Source organism: Ixodes scapularis, unplaced genomic scaffold (assembly GCF_016920785.2).
Source record: "Ixodes scapularis isolate PalLabHiFi unplaced genomic scaffold, ASM1692078v2 PGA_scaffold3__209_contigs__length_174095766, whole genome shotgun sequence".
Lineage (NCBI taxonomy): Eukaryota > Metazoa > Arthropoda > Arachnida > Ixodida > Ixodidae > Ixodes > Ixodes scapularis.
The window spans coordinates 91,406,265-91,429,541 of NW_024609868.1; the positions used below are offsets into that span (position 1 = coordinate 91,406,265).

General features: G+C 43.8%; 1 protein-coding gene across 2 annotated transcripts; it reads right to left on the reverse strand.

Annotated features, from left to right (window-relative positions):
• Nucleotides 1–1,596: 1,596 nt before the first annotated feature.
• Nucleotides 1,597–22,959, reverse strand: LOC8041891 (S-adenosylmethionine synthase). Of its 2 annotated transcripts, XM_002415057.5 has the most exons (9): nt 22,631–22,959; nt 15,781–15,858; nt 15,556–15,678; nt 14,551–14,663; nt 8,409–8,552; nt 5,987–6,205; nt 4,821–5,003; nt 3,843–3,976; nt 1,597–1,932 (listed from the first exon to the last, which is right to left on the reverse strand). In XM_002415057.5, exons 1-9 carry the CDS (start codon nt 22,758–22,760, stop codon nt 1,830–1,832), a joined length of 1,227 nt encoding a protein of 408 aa, XP_002415102.1. In that variant the 5' UTR covers nt 22,761–22,959; the 3' UTR covers nt 1,597–1,829. The 2 variants fall into 2 exon arrangements, with proteins under 2 accessions (XP_002415102.1, XP_040360091.2); XM_040504157.2 differs by having other exon boundaries at nt 15,556–15,858; nt 22,631–22,889.
• Between the last annotated feature and the right edge of the window lie 318 nt (nt 22,960–23,277).

Below are 23,277 nucleotides of genomic sequence, written 5' to 3' on the forward strand. Positions count from 1 at the left end.
AAAAGTAAAAAAAATTAGCGCTTTCACTACACAGACGTGTACGAGTACACCTATATGAAGGAAAACTTTAGGTGAAAATGGGACCTAAAGTAAACTGTAAGGGCGAGATGTGTGACTCGAAAGAAGCGGAGAAGGTTATATGTGACCCCAGCAACTTCAACGCCATGCGATTTTCCGTTTAACGCCGCTGAGCCTATAGGGAGTATTCACTGGCGGCCATAGCTGTGTGCGCGAATGCTGAGCGCGTGCTGACGGCGAGTTTCTGTTCTTTTGCAACGTGCATTCCGCACCATCAAGAGTGCCGGTCTTAGCAGCCTATTATGTGAGCTCGTTCTACGCATGCGCTCTAAACATCACCCACAAATATGGCGTCTAGTGAATACTCCCGAGCTATTACTGAATTATCCAACCATCAAGGAGAATGCAGGGAATGTTCCACGCGCCGCACGTGCACGCGTCTGCAGCAGTAACTGTCCTAAAGAAAAAGCCTAAAACAAATGGCATCTTGCACGTCAATGCTTTATTTAGGTTATTTACTTCGAAGTTTTGATACGGGGAAGGTGTGCGCGTGTGGCCCATGGAACACCAATCCCTGCATTCTCCTTAATGCTTGGGTAGTATAGCAATAGGTCCATTGATTAATTATTCGATTAGAATTGATGCCCAGTCCTAGCTATAACTAGGGCTCCGTGTTTTCTGAGTTTATTTTTCGTGAAATTCGGAGGGTGTTATTCGGAGTTTATTTTTTTAGCAAAAATTTCGTGTTTATCGCAGTTTATTTTTCGTAAATCACAAATTCTCCGAAATTCGGAGTTTAAAGGGGCCATGAAGCGAATTTTGGGCTGGGATAAATAATTTTAAATTATGACTTTACTAATCGCATATCGTGTAGTTGGCTAAAAGAAAGAGGGTAGAAAGTCAAAAGCCAGCTTTTCGGTACGAACAATTGAAAATATAGCGGACTATTTTGTACCTTCTTTCCTTCGAAAGCTCTCCGTCTTTTCACTATGATACATCCGCGGTCCCCAAAGCGCGTCAGCAGAGCCAACCTGACGTCAGCCGAGCCCAGCTCACGCATTGGACGCGAGAACTGTGTCACTCGGACGTATGCGCTCGTCAACAATCAATCCGTCGGCGAATATTTGGATTCGCGTTCTTGACCAATGAGCGCCCTGACAGAACTTATCGTCACTGGCGAATGACAAGTTCTATGGTGTGCATAAAAAGCACGGTGGAAGCTAGGAGTCATCGCACCGGTGCCGAAGAATGTCACGACGACGTGATTCCACAATTCGCATTTGAGTTGAGGATTAAAGCTAAGGAGGCAGAAGTAGGGAAATCGTTTCATGACCCCTTTAACTTTCATAGTCCTCCTACCGCTACCTCTCTTGCCTCAGGATAACTCGGCCAAGGCACGTTTTCAAATATTCTTTGATAAAACACAATCATACGTTGTGACTAATAAAAAAAAAAAAAAAAAAAAATAAAAAAGTCCCGACGCAAGAATTGGACTGCGTCTCAGTCGCGGACACGAAATAGCTAAAAGCTGGCCGTATATATATGCTTTGCACTTAGGAAGAAAAAGTGACAGAATCGTTTCTTTTTCTTGGGCACGTTTATTGCATCTTTAGTTTGCGGCAGTGTTCTCTCAAAGAAGTGCACGGATCAATTCTGACCTGGTAGACCAAAATCTCGTGCTGAACCCGAAAACAACATAGACCCGAAGAGGTGCGCTCAGTTCTGTAGAACCAGAACGTTCATCACCGTACTTCCGTTATTCGGACAGATTTTCAATGCCCGCAAGAAGGGCATCAAAATGGTCTCTCCTTTCAAAGGATGATCTTCTTGGGCTGTTCCCAGGTGAATTCAGACCGTCCGAAGTGCCCGTAGGCGCTGGTCTTTCTGTAAATGGGAGTCTTCAGCTTCAGGTCTCTGGAAAAAAAGAAAAGTGAAAGGGTGTGACGATTGAGTTTTCTTTACTTGAATGAGAATTAAAGAGAGGTCAGCTGGGTGATTAGGTTTCTGCTCCACTTTTAGTGCTCCGCTGTAACTAAAGAAATTGCGTGCACTTGAGTGCCGTGGTGGAGATTGACCGCATTCATCCCCGGGTCTTTGGCACCCAAGGAGGGGGACAGGCGTGCGCGCCTCAAGCTGTTGCAGTGTGAGGAATTATGAACGTGAAACTTTCTTTGGCTAGTTGCTCCGCATTTCGTGTAGCCTGATAAGCGTGGCCGCGAAGCTCGATGCTGATTGCTTAGCGGGGGAGTTCCCGTGACCAGAGGGGTAGGCGAGGAGGAGCTCATCCGCCTGTGCTCACTGAGGAAGAGGAGCTCGAGAGTGTATAGAAGGCTCCGGAAGATCGCCAGGTTTATCACCTGGATTAGCGGTAGTATCGTCTCATTCTAAGAACAACTATCAAGGCAATTGTGTTACAACACTATTTGCCCTAATAGTCACGTTTGAATGCATACGGAAAATTTAGAGTACCACTAAACGTTTGTGACGCTAGAACGTTTCACGTATACAACACTATTGCCTACCAATTTGCCGTGCATTTTTATTCTCAGAGGCTACGAGAATCACTTGAATGAAGTATGTTTTTCTACTTCGCGAAGAAAATGAAAGAGAAGCAGAATCGGAATTAAACGGAAGGTGTAAAGAAGCGTCTGAGAATTCGAGGGTAATGAAGCAGAAGCAAAATATTACCGAATAAAGGTACCAAGTATACATGATTCCAGTTTAAAGCACAAGCGTATGATTATAATATGCTTCGTAACCAGAGCACACTCGATTCAAGCAGGTTGTACAGTCTCCGGCGATATGAAAGACCCACTGGGAGTGCATGGCCGAGGCGGTGGCTGGCGGGGGCGCTGCAAGCGCTCCGGGCAGTTCCGTTCTGCTTCGAGGGGAGGGCGCTCACTCGGGGCTCAGCTAAAGCACGCGCTTATCAGTTTGTGCTGAGCCCCGAATGAGCGTCCTCCCCTCGAAGCAGAATGGAATTGCCCGGAGCGCTCGTAGCGCCCCCGCCAGCCACTGCCTCGGCCACGCGCTCCCAGTGGGTCTTTCATATCGCCGGAGACTGTACAGGTCAGCTGTATTGTTTATCCATTGCCCCAGCTGTGTTCTTAGGGCTTTCCTTCGAAATCTTTAAAGCAGTTGTTTTTTACGATACCACAACGTGAGTGTATAAACTGCACGATCCATAAAAATACAAAGAAGCACTTTCGTGACCATGTGGAATGAGATACGGAAATCTGAATCATCTGCGTTTACGAAAGAAGTTGAAAGATATGGCACATGCAGACGGTGAAGCAGAAGATCTGAGAGGGCGGGAAATTGAAATGCGAACTCCGTTAAGAAAATAGGGAAGCTCCTCGCGGTTTACGTAGAATATTCGAATGACTCTGCACTAGCACTGCGCTGTAACTTGCAAATAAAACAAGAGTGCTGGGAGCTTTCCAAAACGGGTACACGAGCAACCGAAGTTGATGTTGGAAAGTTCATTTGACACCTCCGGCAATTTTCACTCATACTAAAGAATATAAAATTGATTTCTTTAGGGATCTTAGAAGCAACTAGTTTACGTAATTTAATTGTAATGCACCGATTAATAGCTGAGGTTGATTAATTTCTTTCGCAGGGTGCTATTGGAACTTTTAAAGCTTCCAATAGCACCATGGAAAAGAGTTGCATCGTTGCATAGGGTTGCATCACCACCCTGAGCATGAAATGTAGTTTGTGTATTGCGTGCCGAGATCTGAATCATGTTCGAGTTTACATCTCTACAATACATGTCTGAATCTTGACCCACTGAGTCCCGCCAGCAGGTGTGCTTCACTTACTGTATGATCCTGCCAGGTCGAAGGTCAAAGTTCTCCTTGACGATCTTGTGCAGTTCGCTGGGCGATTTGGTGGCCGTACCGTACGTGAAGATGGAGATGGACACCGGCTCCGCGATGCCGATGGCGTACGACAACTGGAACAGATTGAAGCGATATTTCATACAGAATTACAGTAAAAGCTGAAGGCACTGACTAGATGATGGACGTGCATTCCGTGGCTCTATTTTCTGTGATCTTTTTTTTAAGCGAAATGTTTTGTTTTATATAAGTTTTCTAAAATGAACAAACTAGTAATTGAAATATATAATACAAAAGTAAAATCACGTAATTTCCCCGCAAAATATAGTGGGAAAATTTGAAATGATGCATAATCATTCATTCTATTTCCGAGCAAAATTTAACGGGGAACCGCTTCCCGCTAAATATTAAACACATTTTTTATAGATTTATTGTAAAAACTTGAACTGATAAAACATTACCAATTCAGTTTCCCTACTAAATGCAGCAGGCAAACTTAAATTGGTGCATATAATTATGCACTTCAATTTCTACGATAAATTCAGTGAGGAAACACCTTTCACTGAATATAACGACAAAATGAGATTTCCCTGCTAGATTTAGCGGCAACACCTTAATTGTTGCGTGTAATTATATTATACATCAACACACTGTTTATAAACAAGCCCGCGTTGGCCCCCACCGGGTGTGGGCACTGCACATGCGCAGAAACCAGATTCGCGTGAGGCAAAGCATCTGCTCATGCGCAGGGGTCCTAGGAAACAAATAAAGTCCGCGCGAAAAAGAAACAACAAAAAAACTCAGATAAAACGTTTGCTTATGCACAAGGCCTCTGGTGCAGAATGCACTGGAGGACCTCGAACGTCCTCAGAGTTTGTCAAGGGGTTCGTGACGGCCAAATGTTTGAGAACCGCTACAATAGATTATTAGATCTGCACAACCGGGAAGGGTGACGCTTACCTGGACGAGGCAGCGCTTGCAGAGTTCCGCCACGACGAGGGATTTGGCGACCCAGCGGGCGGCGTATGCTGCGGACCGGTCCACCTTGGTCGGGTCCTTGCCCGAGAAGGCTCCCCCTCCGTGGGCACCCCACCCTCCGTACGTGTCCACGATGATCTTGCGCCCGGTCAAGCCCGCGTCACCCTGTCACGGGGCAAACCAAATGGCGGAGCGTATGTAGGGGAGGCTCTTCATTCTTAACCATTTTCGTGGTGAGATCTCCGGAACTCGGTTGTTTTTGCCATTTCACGCTAGAAACATCTAAATTCAATATCGGTGTTCTCGGGGCTTGTGTCCTCCATTTTAGCGCGTTTGAGAGATCAACTTTAGCGTTATTTTTAGGTGGATGTCTCATGATTACTCCAAAGTTATTATCTGCATATAATGCATACACATTTCAGAGTTGGCAGGAAGCTAGATTTATTCTAACACTGACGGTATTGTTCTTTAAAAAACAAGAAAGAACAAGAAAGCCGGTAGCCGAAACCAGTGGCAAAACCACGATAGTATTTGTTTGACCCTGAGTAGATAGATTTTTTTTTGCTCATAGTCTTGAGACAAAAACAACAACAAAAAAAGCAAAATATAAGCGAAATAACAACAGAGGAGTATGTAGATTGCCGGATAAAGATATCGAATATGTAATCTAATTAGGTCAAAGGATTTTTTGCAGAATGACGTGTGTGTACTCCTCCTTAAGCCACAGACATACTGACCCTGCCTCATACAAAAGACATGGTGTTCGCTATGGACGTGATGACATAATTATCTGTGGATGCGCCTGAAGCATGTACGGAGTATGCTGGTTTCATGCATATGTATGCTCCGAACATGTATGCTTCGAACATTGTGACATGACCACCACGCAAGAAAGAAACACAGCTCAGCCAGTGTCTGTAAAACGTCTCTTGTACGATGTGTTAGCAGTATGACCGTAGCCTTTACGGTTTCCACAGCATAAAAATCCCGAGGAACCGAGAAACAGAGGCAACGGATGAACACATCGCTTATGACGTGCTGTCTGCCAGACACCTAATACCCAACACTGCTCGCCTACTTAAGGCAAGCAGTTCCTTGATCTTCCAAAATAAAACACTTGTGGTTGAACCCAAACTGGCGCGACGTACCATGGGCCCTCCCTCGGTGAAAGGCCCGCACGGGTTGATGTGAAAGATGGTGTTCTCGTCGAGGTACCTGGCCGGCACCACGTCTCGGATGACTTTGTCCATGATCTGACTGCGGACGTCCACGAGTGAGATGTCGTTCGAGTGCTGGGTGGACACCACGATCGTGTGTACCCGTTTGGGCACAGTGGCGCCGTTGCGGAATGCGTACTCGCACGTCACCTGCACCGCGTCGAGGCCAAAGCTCTGTCAGTTTACGACGAGAAACAAAACACTAGGCGGGATTTTGTTTATTTACCGAGAAACGTTTATAACTATTAGCCGGAAATTGAAGTAGCTTGAAATCCCAAGTCAACGCCCACCTACAGTGAAGAGACAAGTGGTGGAAAAAATTGGGTGGGCATTCTTTCGGTGAGGGGCCTTCATTTGGGATTACTATGCTTGTTTTCACTCGAAGAAGCGTAGTAGAAAAATGTTCAACGTCTCGCGGCGCGTTACTACTTTGCTCCTTTATTGGAGAAGTAAAGTACTTGTACGTGAATTTATTATCAGTAATTTATTATTTCACAAACCGTACAGCCTCCAGATTTTTCAACAATATCGCGCGAACGTCGATCGGCCGATGGATCAGCACCTTAACGCGGCGTGAAAGAGCAGGTCAGCGAGACTACGGGCGTGTAGCAGAAGGCACACGCCTATCCTCGCTGACTTGCTGTTTCACGCCGCGATCAGGCGCTGATCTACCGGCCTTTTGGCGTTCGGACGATATTGTTAAAATATGTGGAGGCTGTAAATGTTTCAAAGGCAAAAGCACAGTTTGCTCTCTTTGACGACCTAATTTTGTAAGAACTACATCGTGTAGAATATAAGCAATGCGTGAAACTTGCTTTTTTCTTTAGTTGACAACGAAAATAAATTTGTTTGAGCTTAAAGACAGCCGCGCTGCTGTACTGCTACAATAGTGATCGATTGGATAAGTTGGTTGACCTTTAAAGGGATGTATATGACTATTTTAATTACTCTTCTTTCGAAAATCGAGTGCATTCGTATATTTACACATTTTATTTTCGGAATAGGGCTTGCTAGAACTAAAGTAAAGCAGCAAAGTCAATGTAGAGACTCTTGGTGGGTATCTAGCTGGGACGTACCGTTTTTCAACCTGTTCGCTACCGGTACAATACACTAATTAGCTGTTATTTGCTATGTATTTTTTTTAGCAGGTTAAAAAAAGTTTTCATATTTTTTCCTTCTTTATGTTCTAATTAGGTATTGGTTCTTCGACTCTCTTTACTTAACAAACTGAAGACCCTTTGGGTTTATTTTTTACATTTTCATGTTGCCTCAGAAATCATGCTGAGTCGATTAAAGCGAAATTCGTTGATATACGTTCCATGACTGCGTAGAAAAAATAGTTAAGATTTGTTCATGATCATTAATGCTTCTTTTTTTTTTTTTTGTCTAAATTAGATTTGTCCAAATTGCTCGCCGAACGTTGTTCGTTGACACGCCTAAATTGCAGCATTCACGCTAATTCAATGAACTCAGAACACTCCACACTTCTAATTCACTCAAGACTAATTCTAAATGTTCACCGGAACTACAACTAATCAAGCCGCTCGCACATTAGCCGTAACTCGAGACTATACTGAAGTTAAACGGAGGCTTTCATGACTAAGTCACTCGAGGGACCGGAAACCGTAAGATTCTTACGCGTATCTGTAACTTCACCGTGACGTTTTACGGTTTCCGGTAGCCGTATTCAGGAATCTGATATTTTCAACTTTACCTGCGACTTAAACGAAAACCGTAAGGTTCTTACAGATGCATATATGCATGTCACCGTTGAGATGTCCGATAGCTGTATTCAGGAGTCAATTAATTTCAATTTTAGACTTAGACCAGAAGCAGTAAGATTTTTACGGATGCCTGTGATGTCACTATGGAGTTTCAGGGTTTCTGCTCGCCATATTCAGGAAAGAAATATTTTTAACTTTAAGTGCGACTTAGTCCGGAAAACGTAAGATTCTTATGGATGCCTATGACAAAAATACATGAAAGAATAAAACTTCGAGGACGGGAACAAAAACAGGACTCTTTTACGTGAAAGAAGTCTTGTTTTTGTCTCAGTCCTCGATGTTTTATTATTTTATGTACTCGTATCTATTCACCAACACGCTCGTTTTCAATCATTAATGCCTATGATGTCGCCGTGACGTTTCACTGTTTCTGTGGCCATATTCAGGAGTACAATATTTTCAACCTTACCTACGACTTGGACCGGAAACAGTAAGTATTTTACGGGCGCTTATGACGTAACTGTGAAGTTGAAGTTTTTGGTTGTCATATTCAGAAGAAAGTATATATATATATATATATATATATATATATATATATATATATATATATATATATATATTAACTTTACCTGCGACTTGGAGTCCGGCCTGGCCCACCAGAATGTGCCGTTCCTCCTGAGCTCGGCGAGTCTCTGGTTGAGTCTGTGCGCGATGACCACTGTGAGCGGCATGCACTCCGGGGTCTCGTCTGTCGCGTAGCCGAACATGATGCCCTGGGAAGGAAACAAAAGCTGTTCGTCACTTTATTACTTCGAAACAAGCTCAGGAGAAATGTGTGCAAGGAGATTTTCATAGTCTGTTTAACTCCAAAGGCCAGTTCGCACACATACAGCGCTGCGCCGAATCGGCGCTGAAACAGACGCGGATGTGGCTCTGATGCCGTGCCGAGTTGTTGGTTTAGCAGCGATGCATCGGCGCTGTATCGCCGCTCACCACTGTAGAGCAGCACGTGCACCGCTGTGGAACCATAGAGTTATTATAATGTACGCTAGAGGTTCAAGTGGCGCTAGTGTGCTGACGCAAATTGAAGCAGACAGCAACCAGTCGAAAATTGACTTCCGGTAATGCATTTCTATGGGAAAAAGCGAGTGCATTTTCTCTCTGCGCTCGATCATAAGAGCAAATATCTCGAATAATTCGTACGTACTAGGTAGCTCGGAACATTTCTCAGTCAGGCCGACGAAAGAATCGGTCAGTTACGGCGCTTTTCTTTCGAATTCATCGCATTAAAAACGGTGCTAAAACGGCTTCGTACGTGTATTTATGTGCACTGTCGGACACTGTTAGCGCGAGCGCGGTGTCGGCGATTTCAGCATGGGTGATATACATGCCAAACGAACGAAGCACATCTGGAAAATCAAGAGCGGCGGCAAGAACTAACACTGGATCAGTAACACTCAGTGCATGCACGATCAAACTAAATTGAAGGCCACGTAATCTATTCCGAGTTTACATAAGTAAGCACCGCTTTATTCTTTTTGCCCTGAGCGGAGCTGCTTGTTCTACGTTCAAAATATCACCCGCGCGCTAGATATCTTTGAGAACAAGTGCGCGATAAAAGCTGCCCGACAGAGAAAACAATACGAAGAGACACCTTTCATAGCCCACGGACTTTATTCTTTGTTTTGAATGTTTTTATCCGCTCATGCACGACGGGATCATTTTCATAGACTGACGTACTGCACTGGCATATTATCCATATACAAGCGTCACCGGAATGTTGGCGAGCCTTGAACACGCTCGATGTTCGTTTCGATTATAATTTTGCTTTGAATCGTCGCTTGTTTTTACACACCTGCTGCGGAACACACGTTTGGGGCTGAAATGTAGCGAAGTTAAATATCGTTCACTGATGAAGAAAAATGCGCTAACTAAAGCAATTACACTTTTACAGTGTTAATCAAGGTACATGATATTCGGTACGACTCAAATAACCAAAGTGTTCCGTGTTATTTTTCGGCGAACAGACAAAATGCACGCGCGTTTTCCCATAGGAATGCACAGGAGCACCGCTAAAGTAGATTGGTTGCTGTCTGCTTCATTTTGCGTCATGGAAGTCGCATAGACACTAGCGCCAGTTGAACCTCTAGCGTACATTATAATAACTCTATGCGTGGAACCACATCAACGATAAGTCACGTGCATGTCAGGGCTGCATCGGCGTTGTTTCCGATTCGGCGCTGTGCTGTATGTTTCAACCAGCCCCAAGTCCGACCACAGCCGATACTAGCATCCTTTGAAGCCAATCGAGCAGCAGTAAAGTGCACTGTCATGCCGCTTGTTTTCTTTTATGTTTGTTATCATCACCGAACCAATCACGTATAGACCTTTTTCGTTTGCTCTCGTCCCCAGCCACCTGGCAGGCACATCTGGTACGGGCAATGAAAAAAATAATACATTTAAACCTGCAAAAAGTAAGGAGGCAAAACGAGAATGGGTAGATGGGTTACTAAATCTAGTCTATTGACGTGGCGACGGCAAAACAATGTTTGCGCCCAGACTGTAAGTGCCGAAATTCAAAATGGCGCCGTCCTGTGTAAAAGGTGCATTCAGTTATGTCTCCGTGGTCATGCTCTGTTTTTTTAGGCCTTATCATTAGTGCCCTGGTATACGCTCTGACTTTGGACTGGCTTGGAGAACACGTATGTAATGTTCGCAACGTCGCCACGGGATGGCGCCGCAGCTCCACTGGCTGTGAAAACTGTCTAGGAAACACCTTCTTCAAGCGCCGACATATGGCGGCAGGGTGCGTGTATTACGAGACGCTTGGCACTAGGACGCATAGCAATGGATGACGCACTGGATTGGCTGGTTGTAGGGGAGCGACGCCGTGGCGTAACACCTAGCAACCGAACATCGCCGGCGACGTACAACCTTCGCCAATTTCGGCGCCGAGCAGGGAAGCACAGCGGGTGTATCACTGGTGTAACCCCCCGTTCACGCAGCTTTGCGGCGACAGTCTGCGGATTGCTCATTACAGAATATTAACCCACCTTGGGCCGCCCATACACGCCACCTCGCGTCACTCTACCCGCGGCCCAAATATGTAGTCCCGCAGTCCCCCACTGCACCTCGGTTGCTAGGTGTTGCGCCACGCCGTCGCTCACTACTGGGGCCGTTTAGAGAGCTCCCGTACTACACCTCAGGTTGTTTTCGATATTCACGATTACATCCTAAAGCATAATCTTGGCAGCAGCAAATTTGTCTTGACTGGAAATTTTAATGCACCTGACATTAATTGGGAAACGCTAATGGTTGGTAGTCGCTATAAAATTAAATGCAATGCCCCTGTTGACACTGCTGTGTCATTCGATTTAGATCAAGTTGTTAGTGATTGCACAAGAGATCATTCAATTCTTCACCTTTCTTTTGTTAGTCAAAGCATTACCGAGTTTGCTTACGAGTGTGAAAGGGTAGTAAGTCTTTTGAGACCACAGAGTTGTTGTTGTAACGTTCAACATTCGTGCCTTACACACAAATCCCGAGATTGTTAGCGTTATAGACTTTAATAGAGTTGAGGACGTGTCTATTCTTGATGAGCTTAGTTTTGGCTTTGATGATTTCGAAGCTCTAAATCGCGACTCTAGTGTTGACAGCTTAGCAAATTTTGTTTATTAGTTTATTAGTAAAAGACTGCATAAAACAATTTGTTACGGAATTCAAAAAGTCAAATCCAGCTCAGCCATGGATTACTAGAGAGGTATTGCAATTAACTTGTAGACTGAAACGAAATCGGAAACTGAGGCAGAGTACTAATCCCATGAATGTTACCTGGTTTGAAAGCTTACAGAATAGGTTAGTAAAAAAAGGACAGCTGCAGAATATACTTATTTTAATGTAACGCTGACTCAATATATGAAGTCAAATCCGGCTAAGTTTTGGAGATCTATCCTTCCCAAAAACGATATTTCACACAGTTTATTGTTCAAGATCAATGTGCCTCCGCTCCTGTATATATTTATAATTTTTCTATTGCATATTTTTAATTTGTATTTATTAAAGTTAATAGTTGTGAACCTACTTATCCTTTTATATTACAAAATATTTTCGGTGTTCTCGTGTTCATCGTTAGAAAACATCCTGATCAATGTTTGTGGGGTCCACAATTGGCTTTTAAAAATGAACTGCAAGGAAGGTTAAGGTCCTGATGGTATTCTTAATTAATTTCTTCATTGTTAATTTCTCTGGACATCGAGATACTTAACCTTAATCTTCGAGAAGTATCTTTCTTCTGGATTCGTACCTAAACTTTGGAAATCAGCTAGAGTTGTTCTCATCTTTAAATATGGTAACAAACAGAGCCTTATCAGTTTCAGACCAATTTCATTGATACCTTCTAGTAAGCTCCTCGGACATATAGTCTACAGTCATATTTCTGAATGTCTCGAAAGCAACTCAATCATCTGCCCACAACAGCACGGTTTTCGTCGTCATTTTTCAACCACCGCGCAACTCCTGGAATTCACTCATGATATTGCCTCGTCTTTGAATTAAAAGGGACAGGTTGACGGCGAAATTCATAAATTTTTTGAAGGCATTCAATAAAATTTTGCATTCTAAACGACTTTTGAAGTTGAAAGTTATACTTAAAAATCCTGTTTCACTCGACTAGATCACTGATTATAAAAAGAAACAAAAAAAAAGAAAAAACGGTCACAGTTTGTTTTGTTTGGTAATGCTGTTTCTGCAGAAGTTACGGTCAGTTCAAGTGTATCACCAGGACCGGGGTTAGGACCTCTGTTATTTCCTCTGTATATTAATGATATTGTAGAAAATATACCAGCTAAAGTTCGCCTTCATGCCCAAGACCACACCCTTTATAATGATATTAATTCGGTTGATGATCAACTGTTACTTAATGAATCCTTCGCGCGCTTCTTTAATTGAAACAAGCAATGGCAAATGGAAATCAACTGTGAAAAGATTGTGTTCATGAGGTTTACGAATACGAAACCGCCTTTGATTTTTTTAGCTACGGCATTGATTAGATAGTCTTAAGGGAAGTTTATGAGTTCAAATATTTGGGTATAAATTTTTCATCTAACCTTAAATGGCACAGGCACGTTGACTTTATTCGCCCTCGCACCCCCAGGAAGTTAGGATGTGTTAAACGTACGTACGTTGAAATGTTCTGCAAAAGAGGTCGACTGAACCGCTTTTAGAGCCTTTCTTAGGCCAATTCTGAAGCATGGTTCTGTAATTCGGAACGTTTAGCTAAAAAATGACACTAATCTTATCGATTCTATTCAGGACAAGGCGGTCCGATTTATTTCCAATATATATGATCGACACTTTTCACCTTCATCCATTATGTCAACAGGGCTAGAGTCTCTGTCGTTTGTCTGTTGAAAATGCTACATAGAATTGTTAATGAAGATAATGGCATTGAGTGCATGAAATCCATTTCAATTTGAGACATCACGCGCACTAGGCGATCCCATCCTTTAAACATTGCACCCTTTCAGTCTCATATTAATTGTTTTAAAAATTCCTTGTTTTCGCGCACGGTTGATTTGTGGAACGGTATTATAAATCTACGCGTACGCTTCAGTACAACGACTTCGTTTTAGAAATTGTGGAATTTGATTTTGTTTGATGTGTGGCTGGCGAATCATTATTTTGTGTATGTTCTTGTTTATTCTTAGCACTATACTTATCTGTTTTTCACTTGTGGATTCTACTCCTGCAAGGACCTCAATTAAGGTCGCAGTGTGCTCAAATAAAATAATGAATAAATAAGTAACCAGCCAAACCTGTGCGGCCACCGTCCTTTATGTACACGCTAAGTGATATGATCCGCTTGCACATGGGGAGAAGAGGGGTTTCGGGAATGTTCCCGTCGCGGGAAAGCTCTGAGAGGCTGTTTTTTTTTCTCTCTCTCTCTTTTTTTGCGTTATGGTTTAGCTGGTGATGGCGAACCCACAAAGAAAACTGGCGCCGTGACGAAGCACTTTTGGCTCTGTTTGATTGGCGGATTGTAGCGTCGGCTCCGGTCAGCCGACGCTCGAGTCGGTGGGGCCAATCAGGCTGCCTCAAAAGTGCAACGTCACGGCGTTTATCACCTTGTCTTGTTGTCGTGCGTCTGCTTTGACTGGCTAACTCAATCAGGTGCAGTGAATTCACCGCGACGTCGCGCTTTTTGTACGTGCGTCCTCTGGTGCGTCCGTTTTTGTGTAGTCTACCGTCTTGGGGCCTTCGACTGCGCTCTTTCTTATACGGGGAACAAAAGCAGGGTCTCTCAATCTTGTTTCTCTGAGGCCGATGCATCACTCTAAAAAAGTCTGTGCGTCTACTTTCACGCATAACACTCGGAGAACCAATCAGCGCAACTTACGGAGGCAGCTCAGCGAATGACGATGCCGAAACATCTCTTTAGACCAAAAACGCTGACTGAGTTGTGATATTAAGCTATGCAAGCGTGACGTTTTACATTGCTTAATGTCACAACTCAGACTGCGATTTTTGGTCTAAACATATGTTTCGCCATCGTCATTCGCTGAGCTTCCTCCGTAAGTTGCGCTGATTGGCTCTCCGAGTGTTGTGCGTGAAAGTAGTCGCACAGAATTTTTTTTAGAGTGTGGGGGCTTCCATCCAGCGTCGATACGGTCAGTTGGATACGGCTCGTTCTCTGGGACTTTGACGCGTTTGTGACGCAAGTGTATAATCAGCACCGCATACTCTTGGAATGGCGGATTCTGCGGCAGTCATCACCTGATCTCCTGCGCCAAGGTCGTCTTCCAGTCGGTTATGGTGAACACCCCTCGCTATCTCTTGCGCCTGCTGTTCAATCGTGATGACCACGTTGCATGTTTTGTAGTCGAAACCTGCGATCGAGTAAAGACGAACGTTTGTGCATTCATTGATTTAGTAATTCATTTGCTCACTGCTCCATTTATTTATGCATTTTTCTTAGAGAACCCCGAGGCGCAGTTGTTCTTGGAAAGCACATAACTTCATAGACTGCAAATTGCGCGCCACGCTATGTGGCTAAATTTTTTTTTGATCTTATTGAAGGGAAGACCAATTTTAAACCGAAGATAAGTGATCTAACTCTATGTGAGTGATATTCGAAATCTCCTCCTCTCCCCTAATTGAGGGGCCACAAAAAATACCTGTATATTACTATCTGGATGTTACTTTGATGTGTTTTACTGCGTTGACTCATATTATTCCTTTTTCATTTTATGAGCTTTTGTCTTTACCATGCACCCGTCATCTTTCCCTACAGCCTATTTAACCAACCATTATTTCCGAATTAAAACAGAGCCGTCCCCTCGAGGTGCAGCTTATCTCGCATCCGCTCAATTTCTTTATGCAATAATGCGGTCCAGATCTATATTTAACTGATAATCGCGCATCAAAGTTCTTTTGCGTTTTACGATGCTGTAAAGAAAGCTTAAATTTAGAGCATGCTCGACATGCCGTATGTTTTTAGTCTTCTTGAGACATACTCCGAGGCCATTAAACAACGGCCTGCCAAGAATAAAAAAAAAAAAATCAGTAGTAAAAGAAAGACATCGTAGCTTCAACATATAATTGAAAAATAAACACAACATTGGTGTAAAAAGAATTACGACTTTTTTGTGTTTAATTATTTTGAAACATCAACTCTGTTCCGCCTGCCTGTGCTCGCGGGCATCCATATGTTACCGCCTCTCGCGCTCCATGCGCTCGTCTTTTTGTACCGAACATTATCCGCCCTTATCTTGTTCGCACCTTTGGAGGAGTCGTCGTAGCCGATTTCCTTGATGGTATCGCGAACTACCCTCTGGTAGTCGATGGTGTGGACAGATGTGATCTCCCCGGCCAGTAGAATCATGCCCGTCTTGGCCACGGACTCTAAAAACGCCACCATGAAAAATGTGGGGTTAGCCTGTTTTAAGAGACAGGTCGCGACTCGTCTTTTCCGGAACTTTTCGTTCGCGTCAAAGGTGTACGTACCGCACGCTACTTTGGCCTCCGGGTCCTTGGCCAGGTAGGCATCCAAGACGGCGTCACTGATGAGGTCGCACATCTTGTCTGCGTTGAAAACAATTATGTCTTCATTTAACCGCAGGCTTCTATGACGTAAGTGCACCTTTGTTTTTTTCTTCATCATTTTCACAATTTGCATCGATCTTGGCCAAACATTATTTGCACTAGCCTTGGCCAATATAACGAATTAATATTCGGCGGCAGAAGTGCGATAACAGTTGTTTTTCTACGCAGCTTTGTTGATGTAAAAGTGCACTCGTATACATTTGGTTACAAAGAGCGATATATACTCCTTTATGTCTTGAACTTTTATTTTTTTAAGTATTTACAAATACCTTTCAAAATCGCGGAAACCCGTTTTTGTTCCTTGCTTCCCGGTTTCTGCGATGTTGAATGTTCACCAGCTCAACTGATTAACCTTTCCTTCTAGCTCACCGGAACCTTTCCTGATTTTTAAAAATGTATGCTTTTCTCGCACCTTAGATCGGTACACTCATAATTTTCGACAAATTATATCCCCTTTATAAACCATTTCACATAAGGGAGTGAAAGCTACAAGTCTCTTATTCTATGTTACGATCACACCCTACCAGACGATATGTAGACTCATTATTTAGCTGTCGGCCGCGAATGCGCCAACATGCTAAGTCCGTATATGTATACTCATTTGATTACGCAGACAACATGCCACCTTTGCTTAATAAGGCTTGGAAATTTCCGTGCACAAAACATGGTAATGCACACGCTATGCACCCACACACTGTGTGATTTGCCTTCGTTACAATTCCAACGACATTTAGGACAGATGAGCCTTAATCTTAGACTTGGCATCTCCTGTTTGCCATGTAATATTTTATATTTGCATCTAAAATTGGATGCGAGATATCCCTCAACTACTTTATTGTTTTATATTTGCATCATATGAAAAAAGATAATTGAACGCTTCAGAACATGTCAACCATAGCTCTTTCTTACTGTATGAAGCAGCGGAAGAGGTTCCTAAAGTATCTGCATCTTAAGGGTCCCTTAAGCAGCAACCCTAAGCAGCAACACTGTTCGCGGATATAAAAGAAACAGCTTTGTATTTACTCTATTAAACTTCACCGGTATCTTCTTTTTTTTTTTTTTTTTTTTCATTAGCATTTTTTTTTTGTTTCCGCTTGTTGGTGTTCGAACCCTGGCTACGTGGCACCGGCGCCCGGTTGAACAGGTTCACCCGTTTTCATTCATGTTTTCATACTTCCAGTTGCTAATCTGGTTTACTTGACAATGTCCGTGAGCAGAGCGAGAGAAAGAAGGAGAAATAATAGGCATATCTATAAAACTTGGTTATAATTTGAAAATGACCCTCTACTACATAAGAAAACAAAAATAAAAATAATTTTTTTTTTTTATATTTGAAGAGTTAAGACCTGAGAGTCACGACCATTCCACTTTAGTTGGTGTATTCTTTGTGGACTAACCAAAACGAGCTTTTAAAATTAAAAAAAAAAAAATGGTCAGTTATATTTCAGGAACGAAGTTCGCCATTCTTTGGTTGTTCTCTGCTGGAGCTTATCGGATGATGCTGCGATTGTATGGTGATAATCACATTGTCAGAACAATTTCCACGCTATCTGAGTCAGTCTTTTAGAGTATGCCATGGGATAACAATGACTTCATCGTTATCATAAGCGATGACGTCAATCAAGAGACAAATAGCGTGTCCATTGTTTTCTACACTAGTTCAATGCTGAGCCACAACTTCTAATGGACTCTAGGATCACCTACTGGTACCATAGTATTTGCACTGGAGCACTGATGTAAGCGTTACCGAAAGAAATGTAACAATATACGTTACTCGTTACTTGCAAATAAAAGAAACGCCCTACTTGCCTACGTTACCTCGAAATAAGAGGAATGCGTTACCGTTAGAGTTAAAAACAACGCACAACACGTTTGCGTTACCTTTTAATTATAAATTAATACGTTTTACTTTTTGACGTTACAGGTATGAGTAATGCCATGTTTCAAGAAACATTATATCCATCCAGAAACTGAACATAATTTTTAACCTGCATCACGCAGTAGTGATTGCACGAACACACTGTTTTACGAGACTCATTTTGTTCGAAACGGCCAGGGGCGAGCAGGAGGTTGAGGTTCAGAAAAACCTTGAAGCGACCTGGCAAACTAGCTCGCCACCCCTTGCACGTAGCAAAGCGCACATGAAGGCTCCCTACTTGCACGCTGGTAGTAATCCGATCCGGTGAAGTTTATAATTGTCCTGGAGGTTTATTTTCTGGGACGGAGGAATCGCCTCGCAAGAAGCACAAATGCCGACACAACTCGAGGTCGAGGAGCGTTCTACCATACAAGTGGCGTCGGAAGAGGAAAAACGGGGGGAAAGAGGGTAGCGGGGGGGGGGGGGGGGGGGGGGGGCGCTTCAGCCTCCTTGCAGGTATTTCGGATTGTTAAAGAAAACAATACGGGGAAAGAGGGCGTGGTCGAGCTTTTTTTAATCTGAAATTTTTTATGCATATGTATAGCTACTGTCGCTCTTCACTGCATAAAAGGTTGCGTAGATGGTCATTGTTAAAAACTCGTTGTCAGAAGGCACTGCTCGTCACATGCTTAGTGGTTCGGAAGTTCAAAGCTGTCTTTTCGACCTAAACACCTGTGCCGATAATAAAAAAAAAAAAAAAAAAAAATAATAATAATAAATGCGGGAATAAAAAGCAGGAGGAAAAAAAAACTATAAAGAATTCGTCGGAAGTGTTCTATTCTCGCATATTCAGAGGTTCAGAACTTCGAAACAAGTTTCTTTTACCAAAATGTGTACAGGCTAAAAGAAACACGTCCCAGGAACGTGAAGCGAAAAGAAAAAGAAGTTTTCTTTTAATGACGTGCTGAACTTGAACACTATTAGAAATCTTCTCCCATGAGTTAATTTATTCCTTAACGTGAAAAAACAATAAATATATTATTTTGTATTCTGCAGATGGCAATGATATATACTGTCTGTGGTGTTAATTTAAATGCGATACCTCAAACAACTTAGACGAAAATAAATATCAAGTTTAGGTCATAATTGCATGCAGATATATGTTTGGACATTTCTTCGAAACTCACGTTGAATAACAATAATCACATCTTAAGACGGCACTTACCTAGGCTATACATAGATCGTTCTTAAAAAAAGTATAACATATCTACCATAAATAGCTCCGGCTGCAGCGTGCTTCAAATCTGGCACAAACGATAATCGTCAAAAACCCGTCGTCCTTCCTCGCCCCTTCGGGGATTTATTTCTTTAAACCTAAGCATGCCAGAACATTGAAATAAACGACATAGTCTTTCGTAAGGAACGCAGCACCGCGTGTAAAAGTTCGAGAAAAAAAAAATTACGAATGTACCCCACTACTTGAAATCAAATGAAACCGTCCGCCGGTCTTTCGAAGTTCGACGAACGTCGAACTTTTACCCTAAAAGTTCGAAGTTCGTCGAACTTCTGACTTTTCAGAATTCGAAAGTTCGAAACTTTTCGATTTCTCTTAATAAATAAGTTCGAAAGTTCGAAATTTATCGATTTTTTGGTCAGTCAAGTTCGAAAGTTCGACAAGCATCGAACCTTGCAGCGCAATAAGTTCGAAAGGTCGAAAAAGATCGAATTTTTTAGCGTAATAAGTTCGACGGTTCGAAAAGCGTCGAACTTCTTAGCTTAACAAGTTCGAAAATTCGACCTCCGTCGAATTTTCGATATAGACAATTCGAAAAATCGAAATCTTTCGAACCTTTCGAACCGCTTGATTCGATCATCGAAACTTCGATGCGAAAAAAGTTCGCGGCATCCCTAACATGTAGACCCAGATGCCGCTTGGAAGCAGAATGACCAGCAAGGTTTTTATTTGTTAGCAAGGTTTAAACGGTTTTCTAGCACGACGTGAACGTTAGGAGCCAGCGTTCCCGTCGAACTGCTCGGACCTCTCGGGCCCACTTCCGCCGCAGAGACTTCTCGTTCGGAAACCAATACGATGTCATTCCGCTGCATTTCGTCGTAGTGTTATTGCACGCCACAGGCAATCACTAATTCCCCTCATCGTTAGCCGCAAGCAGCCTAGACCAGCGGCATTTCGCAAAACCACAGACGCTCACTTATCACTACACCGCAAACGCCGAGCAGTAGGGAGCGTCGTCTGCTCTCAGATACACCATTTGACGTCACGAGTGTGCCTGTTCGTTGTTGCCACTAGAGCGGCAGCAAGTGATTCGGGGTCCATATCACATGAGCGAATGACATTTTAGCGAACAGCGACGTTTGAGCGAATTAACGTTTTAGCGAATAACGGGGGCGCGCGTTAACCCATCCGCCGCGCTGCGCTTTACGCGGCTTCGCGGCGACAGTCTGCGGCAACTCATTACAAAAATGTGAACCCATTTGGCCCACCCGAAAACGCCGCTTCGCGGCGTCCGACTATTTGCTAAAGTGTCATTCGGCGAAATGTGGGCGTTCGCTAAAATGTCATTCGATCAAGTGACTGCCTCCCAGTGATTCGGAGGTGTACGCGTAAACATCAAAATTCATTTCCTCGAAAGAAAATTACCATTTTGATTAGATATTTCGTAGACATGGTCACGGGTGGACATTTAGTACCTGGTGGAAATTTTATGAAAATCACTGAACATTAATACATAGTTCGCCGAAGCAACCCATGCAACAAAAAAAAAAAGTTAAATAAAACATGTTCTTTTAGAAAACAGGGTCAGCCAACCCCAGGAGCTGCGTAAGCGCGAAATGTGTAGCCCAGTCAATCCGTATAATGAAAAAAATAATAATAATAATAAAAAACGGAAATTGGTGCCAGGGATAGAACCACACCCGTGTAAACTACACCCGTCGAGCGTGCAGCATTTTTTTTTTCATGTGTACGCACAACAACGCAAAAAAAAAAAAGGCATAGGCTGTTATGGAAATAGGGAAAAGTTTGTTTCACTGAACCGTGCTGTTTGCAGAGGCTTCAAGTAAAAAACGAAAAAGGAAAAGCCTGCCTATACTTCGTTTCAAGCCCAGACACAGCCGGCGGTACGAGCTAACGGAACAAATCAAGCAGCGCCAAAAACGCAAGTCACTGGGTGTTTTTACTTTATGATTGGTTCAGCGATGATAGAACACGTACAGAAACATGATTCGAACACCATGATGGGGCGCTTTTGATGCTGTTTGATTGGTCCCATCAGCGTAGCATTGGCTGCGTCTTGAATTAAGATAAAACGAAGTATAGCTATATTTATGTATTTTATTTCTGTCACAGAAAATAACTGATAAGATTGACCAGCCCGATTTGGCCTAAAGAGAGATGGAACTTTGAAGCACGAACTTTCGATAACGGAACGCTGACCGGTACTGTTGTATTCCGGACTCGCCAAACACAAAGTTGGGGCCGAAGCTGACGGAGCGCACCGATCGGCCTATCACAGCGATGACTTCGCGCTTTTTTCGCCGACGTCCAATCGGCTCGCTCCGCGAAGTTTCGGCTCCAACTTTTTGTTTGACGAGTTTAGAACCCCAGGGTCGCTAAACTCGTGAAACACAAAGTTGGGGCCGAAGTTCACGGAGCGCACCGATTGGCCTCTCACGACGATGACTTCGCGCTTTTTTCGCCGACGTCCAATCGGCGCGATCCGCCAACTTTCTGCTCAAACTTTGTGTTTCACGAGTTTAGGGCCCCTGGGGCCCTAAACTCGTCGAACACAAAGTTTGAGCCGAAAGTTCGCGGAGCGCGGTGATTGGACGTTGGCGACAAAAACGCCAAGTCATCGTCGTGATTGTCCAATCGGTGCGCTCCCTCAACTTCGGCCCGAACTTTGTGTTTGACGAGTTTAGGGCCCCACACTCTAAAAAAAGCCCGTGAGTCTGCTTTCCCACACAACACTCGGAGAGCCAATCACCGCGACTTACAGAGGCAGCTCAGCGAATGACAATGCCGGAACATATGTTTAGACCAAGAAACGCAGTCTGAGTTGTGACATTAAGCAATGCAAAACGTCACGCTTGCATTGCTTAATGTCATAACTCAGACTGCGTTTTTTGGTCTAAGCATATGTTTCGGCATCGTCATTCGCTGAGCTGCCTCCGTGACTTGTGGTGATTGGCTCTCCGAGTGTTGTGCGGGAAAGCAGACTCACGGGTTTTTTTTAGAGTGCAGGTGCCCTAAACTCGTCAAACACAAAGTTGGAGCCGAAACTTCGCGGAGCGCGCCGATTGGACGTCGGCGAAAAAAACGCAAAGTCACTGTCGTGATAGGCCAATCAGTGGCTCCAACGACTTCGGTAGCAAGTTTGTGTTTGACGTGTAAAGAAGTCCCCAGAGCGCGTATGTTAGCACATGCAATTTCTGGAGAGCACACGAATAGGGTTACGAAGAAACGTTTTCTATGCCAGGGGCCCTAAACTCGTGAAACACAAAGTTGGAGCCGAAAGTTCGCGGAGCGCGCCGATTGGATGTTGGCGAGAAAAGCGCCAAGTCATCGTCGTGATTGTCCAATCGGTGCGCTCCCTCAACTTCGGCCCCAACTTCGCGCTTCACGAGTTTAGGGCCCCTGAACTTAAAACAAAGAAAGCTGACGATAGACAAAACTGCGACATCAAATTACCTGGACCTGGACTGCGTTTCGACTTTGACAGCAGGAAGCTTCTGAGCGCTTATTATGAAATTGCTGACTACCTCAACGATATGAGAATCTTTACGTGCATTCCATTTTCAAGCAACTTTTCTATTTCTGCGAACTTTCGTGCCTTAGCCATTGGGCTACCCCACGGAAACCCAAACTCTGCTTACCTGGATGCCCTTCGCCCACGGACTCCGATGTAAAGAGGAAGCTCTCCTCTTCTCCGGGCATCTCCTGCTGGCCGTCCACTCTCCTCACGGCGCTCAGACTGTTGTCCATGCTCTCCTGAAGGGTGCCCATGTCTCTCGATGGCCTCTGCCTAGCGTCGTTCCTCTTGTTCACTCGCTAAGCCTAACGATGTGCCGGGAGCGATCCACAACACCTTGTCTTCCTGGTACTCACGCCGCTCTGCTTTGAAGCCAGCGCGTTGGAGGGCAGCCTTATATGTGAACGCGGAGACAACAATAGAGGTATCACGTGAACGTATGCGGACGTCGCCGAGTGCTTACCGGTCGCCTTATCTATCGTATCCTCCGGTTCTTCGACGAACCGATAGGGCCTCGACACGTCGGGGTCGCCCACCGATCTCTCACTTCACTTGGTTGCTCATGGCGACTTTCGGCAGACGCATTTTTTCTGGCTTTCGGGGGGAAAACAGTGCGCGTGAGAGGCACATAATGCATAAGCGCCACTGTATACACCACGAAACTAATTGGAGGCAATATTTGACATTGATGATAAAGTATTTATTTGTATTTTTTTTTAATGGGTGGTGTTTGAAGACCCGTTGAAGAATCTGCATGTTACAGACAAGACT